The following is a 12,500-nucleotide window of genomic DNA, read 5'->3' as shown; positions in this document are numbered from 1 at the left end:
CTGTGTGATCGGAATGTTTATTTTCTAAACAATCACCGACAGATATCTGTTCTGCATCGTCAATCTTGTTAGAATGTTCCACATCTTCAAAAAGTTGTCTTGGTTCTTGGGTGCTTTTTTCTTGTACCTGAAGTTCTGTCGGTTTTTTTTCTTCTTCTTGTTTTTGCAGTTCGGGAAGTTGTTCTGTTTCTTGTGAATGCTGTATGTGTTCACGGTGTTCTGGCTGTTTGACCGGAACTCCTGCAGTTTCTGACACATCTTTGCTACTGGAAACCATAATCTCTCTCTTTTCAGCTGTATTGTTAGATGGTGAGGGACAATCTTTACTCTGAGTCTCTGGCGTGTGACTTTCCAAGTCCAGAGTGTTCTCTACCTGCTGGGCCTCCAGCTGTAAGTAGGACTCCAGCAGACGGTCCAGGATGATCTGGAAGGAGTCCACGCTGAACTCGAACTGCCGCCTGAGAGCACTCACGAACTTGAGCTCCAAGTTTTTGCCACTGTTGTTGGAGAGCGAGATGAGGCTCCAGCGGTCGTGTTCGTTGAAAACCTTGACCATCTTCTGGACGTAGGCCTCCTTCATGGTGGCGCTGCTTATCCGCTCCCGGTTCACCCCGGCTGGAAGGCAGTTCAGGAGGCAGCCAAGGACGGACTCCTTGATCACCTGAAAAGGGTTCAAAGGTCAACCGGACATGACAACTAGATGTAACGACAAGATTCTCCCTTTCATTGCTTGTGTTATTCGAAGGAATTTTCTAAAAGCCCTGTAATTAAATTCCGATGATTGAATCCTCTACTGCTACATGCTACAAATCAAAGTAACACGTCATCTACTTAAGAAGCCAGGATGTGTCTTGTTTAGTGTCTTAACTAGCTAAACATATGATTCTCAAGGGGGCAAGGAACAGTGATCCCCATAATCCCATGCTATGCTTACTCTTCCTACCCTTCAACTCGGGAGGTGTATCCTACCTGAAAGTCCTCTTGTTTGGGCAGCTCCACTCCGAAGATGATGTCCAGGTCTTTGTAGCTGGTGCCGTTGTCCTGGACCAGCACGTGGCTGGCCGTGGAGCCGTTCAGCCGCACATCCTTCACCAGGATGCCCTGCTTCTCCAGCCGGGCCCGCACCGCCATGATGATGTCCCGCGGACGAAGCTCCAGCGTGGGGAAGTTCCCCCGGCCGTGGATGGGAACCACCTCCGAGAGCACCTGGTCCAGTACCTCCACCTGCTCTGCGTTGAGGCTGTGGAAACGCTGGTTGGATCTCCTCTCGGTCATGATGGCGTTCTGCAGGGAGAATCGGGAGGATGGGCTTATTGCTTATTTGGACAAATGCAACATGTTTTCATACAACCTTATATGCGTTAAAAAACGGAGGAGACAAGCACATATTTACAGATGGACGCACATACATGTGTGTACAAACACACACACACACACACACACACACAAGCACACACACACACACACACACACACACACACGCTACCACACACTCTCACACTGCCCCCCAGCAGTGAGCTCTCTGTGATTCACAGCTTGGACAACAGCTATTTCCCCCCCACGCTATACTGTAACTGCTGTGTTGACAAGCTGACAGTTGGAGCACACAACACTTGTATAAATATCCTGCCACTCTGCGTAACTAGATCATACTGAATGCAGCCGAGTGGAATAACATTGGAAGCACAGCGTTTTAAATCAGCCAAATTACAGTGTGTAGCTCACATGGGAGTTTTGTTCCACTTGACTAAGAACCCCCCCCCCCCCTTTTATTGAGTCTGGTCAAGAGGGGACATGTGGCAGTGTGCCTTTGGCTGAGTCAGGGCTCTTCTCAATATGTTTGGAGCCAGCCATGCAAACCATAGAAATGTTAAAATCCTGACGTAAAGGAAGGGGTCTGTGTTGATTGGATGGGTCCTCCCGAGGAGCAAGGGTTAAATTGAGTGAGTCATCGGCAGTAGCATACTTGTGTGTTGCACATGTAAGCATTTATATAACATCCCGGAGAAGAGAGTAAACAGCAAAACAGATGATATCGATCATAAACAACATGTTTGGCCAAACTGAGTCTTCCAGGCCGCAGTATTGCACTATGAGACACCTAACTGGGATTAACCGACTACAAATTGACAAATTGTCCGCATTCCCTTGTGTAATCCCCAGGCAAACAGCCTCCAAATTCAACTGCATCCTTTCTTATAGGGCAGGCAGTCGGGCGTCGTTCATGCATGTGAATCCCATGTTCATACGTGAAAGCCGTCTAAACGTCTATGCCCTTTGAGTGTGCCACTTTGAGTTCCTAACCACCGTATTGTTGAGGTTAATCAATTACACTTAGTGACATGGCTGACTGCTGTTGATTGCTATGTTTCACTGCTAAAAGGGTGGTAAACAGGGGTACTAATGAGCATAAATTGAGTGCTAGTTGATAAATCACATTTGGGGACTGAGGTCTGCAACATCATCAGTCATAAGTGGTATTGCATTAGTGTTTAGAAATCATAAAGTGTTTTCCAGGAATCGTTGGAATCAGTAGAGCTGTGCTGGTTTTAATTGATAAAAGCATCCAGCTCAACGTAATTTGCACTTGCAATTACTTTATTCCCTATTTTTAGAAAAATCAGCCTTTTCAAAGGACGAGTTATTATAAAAGACAAGGAATACTAAGCTTTGATCATGTGTTGTATTGTGTTGCCATGTGGTCACCAAATATCTGACAACTGGTATAAACTATGTGCATTTCAATGATGCAAAACAATTTAATAGAAAAATAAATGCGTAAACCAAAAGATCAGAGCACAGAACATCTTGTCACTTTGTTGGAGGGAGAGCTTAATGCGCGGTGAGGTTTCCTTTGTGGCTCCCCCCCCCCCCCCCCCCCCGCCTTCCTATGGCACTCTTCTGCAAACTTGGGAGTCGCAGTGACTCATCCACGCGCATCGCATATTCGAACCTCAAAACCTCGATCGAGCCAATGTAGCAAGCCCGAGATCAGGTAAAACGGCATAATCCATATATTTGCTATCATATCTAATGTTCAAATAAACTGAAATTGTTATGCAAACGCCAACATTTTCTGTAGGTTTTACAATAAATAAATGACAATGAGCACTGCAATAAAGTAGGCTACACCACATTCACACGATACTTTAGTCCTAAATAGCCTATAATTGATCATAGATGTTGATATAGCCTATTAACGCACTAAAACACTATACCTAAACATGCAATGATATGTCATTGAATGAAACGTAGTAGGCTAAAGCCATACGCATCCGGATGAACAGACAATGGTATTCAGGGGCTTACCTGTTGCTCGTGAGAGAAGGGAGAAAGTGCCTCTCGAAATCACGCGCGAAGTAAGAAAAGTCGGCGGCTTAGGTCTTGCCGTCTCTCGGGGGATCCTCGCTACTATGGGTTCTGATTTAGTATCTGTGCGGTTTCTGTCCCCTCACGATTCAGCACATATCGGGCGGTGTCATTCGGCGCGGCCGGGCAGAGCGCGCGGGCGCTGTCCAGGAGGTGCGGTGCTGAAATGAGGAATCTTTTTTGGGTCTCGCTCTCCTGTTTTCTTCTCGACCGCTCTAGGCGTAACGCAGTTTCCATAGCGACCTTCCGTCATCCCGTTAAGGAGTGGTCGAGCAGCCGCGCGCCTCTACACTATACGCATTAAAGGTTAACCGAATTAACATATAGATAGCCTACGACGGTCCGAATTTGCTGCAACTTGCACCCTGAACTTCAGACTGATTTAGGAGCCATTAAGGGATGGCCCGCAATACTCCGGCGTCAGCCAAATTAGCTACCCATATGTTATTTTCCCTTGCACAATTTCCGAAAATAAGGGCTTATATATAGAACCCAAAAGCAAGGTTCAAACCCATACACACATACACACACATACACACACACACAGACACACACACACACACACACACATACACACACATACACACACACACACGAGCGCGCGCACGCACGTACGCACGCGCACATAGCGTGTCCATTCATAATATCAGCGTATGAGTCATCTACGATGCTACCGTGAACAGAGGCAGAGCTATAAATCCCCCCCCCCCCTCTTACTCAGACCGATGCATAATCACTTTATCACATGTCTGTTACATACCTTACCATTTCATTTATTCTCACACATTTTGTAGATACTCTCTGACATAACATGTCCTGTTACTAATGGGTGAATGGCTAAAGGGCTTTGCATTAGCTAAATAACGGGTGAATGCTAAATTCGACCTATTTTGAGTAATAAAAAATACAGTGTTACGCAGTTACGCATCGTTTATTCACAGACAATGGTTTTCCACCAGAGACGACAAAAAATATATATAATAGGACGACACAACTCAGACGCCGCCGCCGCGCGATCTTTTGATACGATCAATTACAAAAACACACGTGACGTCACTAGCCCTGCTGGACCCCATCCCACTGATACGAAGCGAACGGACTATTTTTAGTCAGCGACTTGTCTCCCTTTGGACGTGCACTGAGTTCTCCGACGGGGTGGTGATGGGATGCTGGTGACGTACGGAGAAGCGTGCACGACACCCTGGAATCGTGACTGCATTGTTGTGACGTCGTTGTGATGCAAACGGAAGTCTCCACCAGGGAGCCTCTGCAAAAAGATTCCGTGAAGAATCAAAACAAACCTTCCACAGCGAAACGGCCGAGGAAGGCTAGACTGTTATATCGCTAGACGTTGTTGTTTCTCTTTCCGGCTGAAGTGTCGCCAGGCTTTTGGTCCCGAGAAGAGAACTTGGAAATGTCCAACATGGAGAGTATCCTTTATATTTCCAGCGTAGATAACCTAAATAATAGCCTTCGCTATTGTTAGCATAGCTACATATATTGACAAGTCAGCGTTAAGCCAGCTCATATGATTATGTATCTGTAGGATAATAATTATGCTAGTCCAACCCATCTGTCGCTTTGCACCCATTAAGTTGAACATATAAGACTGCTCCACGATGACAGCCATAATTGCTTTGCTGTGGACTATCTTTGTGTAGCAGTATCATTTCATCGCAATCATAAACTATTTACATCCTTGACCCTCAAAACAGAGCATTTGTTCAACCTGAAGTTTGCTGCCAAAGAGCTACAGCGCAACTCCAAAAGATCCGACAAGGAGGAAAAAGCAGAGAAGGCCAAAGTAAAGAAGGTACATAAGGAGCATGTTTCTTATCGCATGTCTGAAGATACAATAATGGCCCACTTATGGCTGGTTGTTGTAATGGGTCTATTCAACCTGATTGTGTTGTGTCTTATTTCTCTATTATCCCTCAGGCTATTCAGAAGGGCAATATGGAGGTGGCGAGAATCCATGCGGAGAACGCCATCCGGCAGAAGAATCAGTCCATTAACTTCTTGAGGATGAGTGCCCGTGTAGATGCTGTGGCCGCCAGAGTCCAGACGGCTGTCACCGTGAACCAGGTGAGGGTCTCTGGTAAACAGATGGCATTGCAACCATTTGCATTCTCTGTATAATGAAGCATTGCAAAGATAATATTTAAAGTAAATACCAGCAATAAAAAAAAATGCAGAGATAATTAATCAATAATGTTTTTATCTGATGTTGCTTTGGTATTGTTTTGGCCTATGGGGTACAGTATGAGTAATCATTTAAAATTTATACGAGATGTATTTAGTAATTAAGTAAGTAAGTATATTTCTATTTTCCATGACTTAAGCTGTTATGTGAATGAAATAGGCCTGGAAAAAGGTTTTGTTATACATTAAGTTAAAAATAAAGCAAAACACTGGTAGTGACTAGTTTCAAAATATTCTTGGGCATGCCCCTGAATATACATTTTAAAGATATTCAACAATCATACTGTCAATCTATCATTCACCTTCCTTATAAGACCAAAATATAGAACTAGGAGTGAAATGTATTTATAATGGGCCTCTCAAAGAGGATGCATATGTATTGGTTTGTGTTTGTGTTCAGTTTTCAGGCACCACAATTACTTGAGGTTGGTTGACTCAGCCTTTCCTCAAACGTATTTCAGAGGAGGACTTGTAATCAACAGGGCAAAGGGGCCCCCTTGTGGACACATAAGGAAAGAGCAATAAGTTCTGTTTCAGTATGGTCACAGTACATGTACCTCCTCAATTACATTCTGGAAACATAGACCGTTCCCTATTGGGTAATCTGAGCCCTCATAATTAGGACACACTATATAGTACACTGTTTAGGGGACAGGTGGGAATTCTGACACTAATTATGGGCTGTAAATCTATCGGCATACATGTGTAGGTCGAATAAACAAACCGACATTTGATAGATGTCACACTGTGACAGCTCAATTAGATAAAGACCCTTTATGTGCAGACCATCTTATTTGGATCAATCCGATGACAATGAAAACTACAATGCATCTTGGGATATAGTGCAGAAGTAAGTCTGCATCAGTTGGACACTTATTTAATGGTGCATTATGGTACTATAGAATAAAGGCAGTGTGGAATAGTCGTCCACTAGATTTGTACAATAAAATTTCGGAAACACTACAAAATGGTGACCACAAAAATGGACTAATTCTGACAACAAGCAAGCTAAAATAAATGATTTTGGTTTGTCCAGGTCACCAAGTCTATGACGGGGGTGGTGAAGTCTATGGATGCTACGCTTAAGAGCATGAACCTGGAGAAGGTAGGGGATCTACCACACATCTACACATGTATTCTGTCACACAAATACACACATGTACATAGTACAGCATTTAATTCCACCTTTGATGTAAAATCTTTCACTTTTAACCGCATGATTTTACTCTATTTTTTAAGTTTTAATGGTTGTATCTTTTGACGCCAATTTTTGATGGCTAGAATTGCACTTTGGAGGGAACGTGGGATGAGTAAGAAATTGTCCTTGTGAGCATCAGTCCAAGTTCATAGTTGTATTTTTATCTATTTCTTTTTCTTTTTATAAATGTTATTGATTATTATTGATTTAAACAGTTATTACAAAGGCATCAAGTCCCTAATAGTTATTTTACACATGCACTGTAAACAAGACATTCTCCGGATTATACCCGGTTGTATGTGTGAATGCAGATGTCTGAATCAGCCCCACCAGAGTTTACCCAAAGTTTACCCAAAGTTTAACCGGATAGGCCCCCAGTGTAAAGTCTGGAGAATCTGAGATCCGGATAATTCATAATGAGCAAGTGGGCAGGTGTTTATAGCAGTTTTGGTCTTCTCTCTTTTTGCCTGTATTTTGCATTCTAATAACCACTCTTCAGTTGATATTGCAGATACACCCTCGCTTTAAGTATCCAGAGTATCTCCAATATGTGTGAACACCTCTGATGTGGCTTACATCCGGCTGTGTGTTGCATGTGTGAAAGGGCAACTCTGGATCATCTCCGGACCTGATTCTCCGGAGACAATCGGGAGGTTGTGTGTGAAAGGCCTAATGGTGTCACAATGCTAGAACAGCCCTTTACTTAAATGGCTTGATCCTCACTAGACATCTGGCCTCTCTTCCCTACAAGATCTCAGGTCTAATGGACAAGTTTGAGAGCCAGTTTGAGACCATGGACGTGCAGACGGCACACATGGAGGAGACAATGGGTAACAGCACCACCCTGACCACACCCCAGGTAGGACCCAGCGCCAGGCCTCTGTTCCCCTCAAACCAGCAGCCCTTCCTCCGTAGTCACATTAACGTTGCCCCAATGCTGATTTAACTTCTTTTTTTCTCTTAGCAAATGGTTTATCTTGTGTTTGTTTATTTATGAATGTATCAAAGTGCAAAAGAGACTTACTCTATTGTGTTAACTTTTTACATGCCATGTAAAGTAAGAACTGGTGAACATTATCATTTTGTAGCTTTGTAAATGGTTAATTACACATTGTGCAATCCATTTACCATTTCTGATTATTTCTTGACATGTGTTTATTTCATGGTGTGTGTGTGTGTGTGTGCGTGTGCCTGCGTGCGTGCGTGCATGCGTGTGTGTGTGTGTGTGTGTGTGTGTGTATGTAGAACGAGGTGGACACACTATTGCATAAAATGGCGGATGAAGCAGGGTGAGTACTAAGACAAACACTGCTGAGAGGTCTTAATTGAGCATAGTACTTGCCAAAGGAATATCCAATCCTAAAGTATGGCATACCTCTACGGATTAGTTCATGGTGAATGCCGTCTTATGATTTTCTTTCCCTCAGACTGGATCTGAACATGGAGCTTCCTCAAAGCCAAACCGGGTCGGTGGCTTCAACGGTGGCATCATCTGAACAGGTAATGTCCACGGACCACAAGTGGTTTGCATCATTTGTCTTTTTTCAATACCACTTATCCACAAACACTTTTGCTGCATGCTGTCATCGTCATTGCCGTTGCAATCGTAGTCGTGAGAAAAAGGCTGTCAAATGGAGGTGCTTCAAAGGAAAAGAGAGAATAAATAGCGCCTTATAATATCCTTACTGATACCTTGATTCAGCCCAGTTCCATACTGCTACTGTCATAACACCTGCCGTACAGGAACGTGGATAGTGCATCTCACGCAAAAGAAAGAGAAATCCAACCGAGAAGATCTTTGACATTGACACTGACACATGGCCATTTACCATAAAAAGAGGTCACCATGACATGAAAAATGATAGATATTGAGGCCATGCTCCATCTTGCCTCCGAGACTCAGGTCAAAAACGGTCTAGGATGAGGTCTATTAAAGTTCTCTAGTGGTAGCCTGACCGTAGATTTACTGAGCTGTCAAGATCATTGCAGTCTTTTGGTGTTTTCTGCTCCCTGACCTGACCTGTGGTGTTATTGTGTTGTGCTTCACCAGGATGAGCTCTCTCAGCGGCTGGCCAAACTCCGGGACCAGGTGTAGCGCACTGGAGAGGGCAAGAGAGGAGGAGGTGGAGGAGGAGACGAAGATACAAATAAAACGCAGGCAGTGATATTTCTTCCATCATTGGATCTTCCTCTTCTGTCTTTTTGTTTTCGTTACATTTCTTCTTCTTTTTCTGATCAGGTTCAGAATGGGTTATACAGGGAAAAACAGCTCAGATGGTTATTGTCCAAAACCGCCTACCTCCTTGCATCGCTGTCCTTTTGTTTTGTATGTGACCTGCCCACGCATCATTATGAATGAGGCTCATGAATAACCATGTATAGTATTTAAAGGGATAACCTCTTGTTTCCTCATTGTGAGTGATCCCATGGGACTCTTAACTGTTTACAAGAAATACTGTTAAACAATACAGCGTAACATTTCAAATTGTTAAAAATCCTATATTTTGATATTTTCCTAAACGGTTTGCAATTGAAGACATGCTTATTTGCATTATTAAAATTCTACTATGCATGACTGAATGTGAATGTTGCAGGAGTTTTGGGGTCCTATTTGGTTTATCATGTAATCCCCTGGTATGATCGCTGATTAAGTCCATAAGGATTCACTGGACTCATTATTTCCACTTTGTCTTTGCAATTGAGCTCTTTGTGCATTGAAGTGTGTGTTGTGGTCTGTTGTGCTATGATTAACCCTTACTGTATTTAATTTATTCCAAACACTGGTATGAAGCTACCCGGTTCCTTATTTATTTATCTATTTAATTAAGTTAATCTCCAGCTTTAATATGCTGTACTTACTGTACATATATTATTAAAACATTTCTATTGCGATCGACTGATTCTCTCACTTTTCAAGTCCATCGATGTCACAATTATTAGTCTTACTTTTTGAAGTCAATCCATCCACCTCTGAATAGCCTCTCTCTCTCTCTCTTCTCCCCGTCTCTTTTTCCATCCCCCCCATCCCGCATGCTCCCCTCCAACAGGGAACAGATGAGGGGTCAGAGTTCAGAGGTGTCACCTGTAGAGGAAGCGGCCCTCTGCCACTCGCATGCCAGAGCCTTATTACACACACACACACACACACACACACACACACACAAGACACAAAGGCATACAAGAAACACACACAAGACACACGCCTCGACTTCCACTACGTCCCTGGGGAGGAATAGGGGGATGAGGTCTCCCCGCACAAAACACACACACACACACACACACACACTCAGCTGGGAGCCATTACAGGTGCTGCCTGTGCTGCACTCTCCCAATATACATGGGAGTACACACACACATTTACACACACACACACAGTGCAAACATGGTGCGTACTAGTGACAGGCGTGTCTACCTCTGACCCCTGCAACTTTGTCCTTCCTAATCACCGTCAGGCACGACTCTGGTGCACCTCGCCGCCCTGACAGCCATTAGCCTCATCGTCATCATCATCACTCCCGCCAGCCCACAGAGCCCGCCATTATGCTTTATTACAGACAGAGTTTGAATGAGTGATTGGCCGGCTGCTCTCTCAGTGCACGTGCATACACAGACAGACACAGACACACACACACACACAAACACACACACACAGTTCAATCATAGTTCCCCCTCAGATAGTCAATGGAATTATCCAAAAGACTTCCCATTTAGCCACGACCCCAGATGAACCCGCACATGTCAGTCATTGCCGGTAGTTGGAACATAAGATCCTCCTATCAGAGCCGTAAAAGTCTGGTTTGTTTTGTTTTTTCCCACATGTCTTTCTGAATGGATATCTCTCCTTGTTTTGGGCTCTACTTGAAGCTCTACCATGCATGTGTATGTGAAGTGACACTTTCACCAGATGTGCAGTACACAGCACCTTCATAGGTCGTGTCCGTGTGTGTGTGTGTGTGTGTGATAGTTAGTGTTCAATATGTTGAGGTGCTCCCCTCTAATGCCATCAACACTTTCTCATCCTGGTGCCTGTAGTGGACTAACAGGATCTGGTGGGCTCGTCTTTCCTACAGCCAGGGACCCCCCCCCCCCACCCTTCCCCAGCGTAAAACTCTCTCTCTCTCTCTCTCTCTCTCTCTCTCTCTCTCTCTCTCTCTCTCTCTCTCTCTAAGTTTTTCTCTTTCTCTCTCTTTGTCTTCGTCTTCTATTACTCTCTCTCTCACTCTCTAACTTTTTTTATTACGTCTTTCTCAACTCTCCAACCAATCTCTCTCTACATGTCTCTCTCTTTCTCCCTCTCCCCCTCAGTCTGTTAACCAGGAGCCCTGCCAACATTCACCTACACATAAACACAGTAACCCATGTACTAGCTGTGATAGCAAAGCAGAGAATAAATAAGTACTTGGCTGTGCACTTGGGGTTGAGGGTTCAGCGGGGCACCTATCCCGTTCTCTCCTTCGTTTCTCTCCTTATCTTTCAACCCCCCCACCCCCGACCTGAAATATTCAATTACTGTGCATGAGAGGTCAGGTCAAACACAGGAAGCTAAGCTGATTGGTTCTGCTCGGATATCCATGGGCATGTGTGACCAATCAATGCTGCCCAGGGCTTTCTCCATCTCCATCTGTAGTGTGTGTGTGTGTGTGTGTGTGTGTGTGTGTGTGTGTGTGTGTGTGTGTGTGTGTGAGAGTGTGTGTGTGTGTGTGTGTCTGTCCGTGTGTCTGTCTGACACTCTGAGTGTTGGTGTGTGTGTGCGTGTGTATGTTTGTGTTTATGTGTGCGTGTGTGGGTGGGTATTTCTAATTACTCCAGCTTAAGGTCTTCCCTTGTTTCCACTCACCCCTTGACCATTGCTTCCTGTCTGATGTGTTAACGCTGCATTTAAGCTGTAATACTGTCACTCGGCAACACACACACATACATGCAGGCACACACACACACACACACACACACAAACACACACACACACACAGTGCAGCTGGCACGGCCCATCCTTCTCTGTATCATGCTCCATTAACATTTATACTGTCTTTGGGTTTAAAACATCCTCAGATGCATATACTGTACACCTGACACATGTCATCATCACCCACCACCCACCACCACTAACACCACCTCCACCACTAGATATACAGCCTTGTCTGATGTCAGTCTGTCTGTTCTGTCTCTCTGTCTGATTGACCGTCCGACAAATTTATGTCCATCTGTCTATCTGATTACATTCTTTCTGTCTTTCTGAATGAAAGTCTCCCGCCAGATTATTTCTTCACATCAATCTGTCTGTCTCTTTGTACACTGTGAGTAGTTTGGCAAATCATGTTTAACATCAGTTAAAGTCCAGTACAGCTGACGAAAAGAAAGTCACAAAACCAGTCAAACTAGAGTTTGACTTGTTAACTAAGCAACATTTTACGAATCATACCCCAGTGGATTTCAGCATTATATTGGTAAATCTGTGCCATGGGCCTGTGTATGTGTCCTGACATGGCTTTCAACTACGTTGTAATTTCTCAACATCCAAAACACGAACGAAATGGCAAATGACGTGCACTATAGCCAAGTTCTCACCAAACCTCATTCGACGTGTAATAGGAGTTAGGATTATGTTGCTTTTAAGGATCTTAATAATTACATCCTCAATCCAACATCTCTGGATAGAGGATCAATCGCTAATGAGACCCTGATAACCAGTTGATATGCGTACATGTGTATGTGTGTGTTTGTATGTGTGCAC

At 44.1% G+C, this 12,500-nt stretch overlaps 2 protein-coding genes across 2 annotated transcripts in view; one reads left to right on the top strand and one right to left on the bottom strand.

Moving 5' to 3' along the window:
• Positions 1-1,275, bottom strand: part of LOC307081650 (terminal nucleotidyltransferase 5C-like) — a gene marked incomplete at both ends in the record, with an annotated part of 3,983 nt that extends 2,708 nt beyond the window's left edge. Inside the window, 2 exons of the mRNA XM_079744901.1 lie at positions 374-661; positions 970-1,275. Of these exons, the coding sequence (XP_079601027.1) occupies positions 374-661; positions 970-1,275 (594 nt within the window). The remainder of the gene's footprint in view (positions 1-373; positions 662-969) is intronic.
• A 3,384-nt stretch (positions 1,276-4,659) lies between these two features.
• Positions 4,660-9,136, top strand: LOC307081681 (charged multivesicular body protein 1b). Its single transcript, XM_079744937.1, has 8 exons — positions 4,660-4,799; positions 5,085-5,182; positions 5,308-5,454; positions 6,608-6,676; positions 7,521-7,628; positions 8,015-8,058; positions 8,197-8,269; positions 8,820-9,136. Exons 1-8 carry the CDS (start codon positions 4,784-4,786, stop codon positions 8,862-8,864), a joined length of 600 nt encoding a protein of 199 aa, XP_079601063.1. The 5' UTR covers positions 4,660-4,783; the 3' UTR covers positions 8,865-9,136.
• The last annotated feature ends 3,364 nt before the right edge of the window (positions 9,137-12,500 follow it).

This window comes from Pollachius pollachius (assembly GCF_949987615.1).
Source record: "Pollachius pollachius genome assembly, chromosome: 10".
Classification (NCBI taxonomy): domain Eukaryota; kingdom Metazoa; phylum Chordata; class Actinopteri; order Gadiformes; family Gadidae; genus Pollachius; species Pollachius pollachius.
This window is presented reverse-complemented; position numbering and strand designations above follow the sequence as displayed.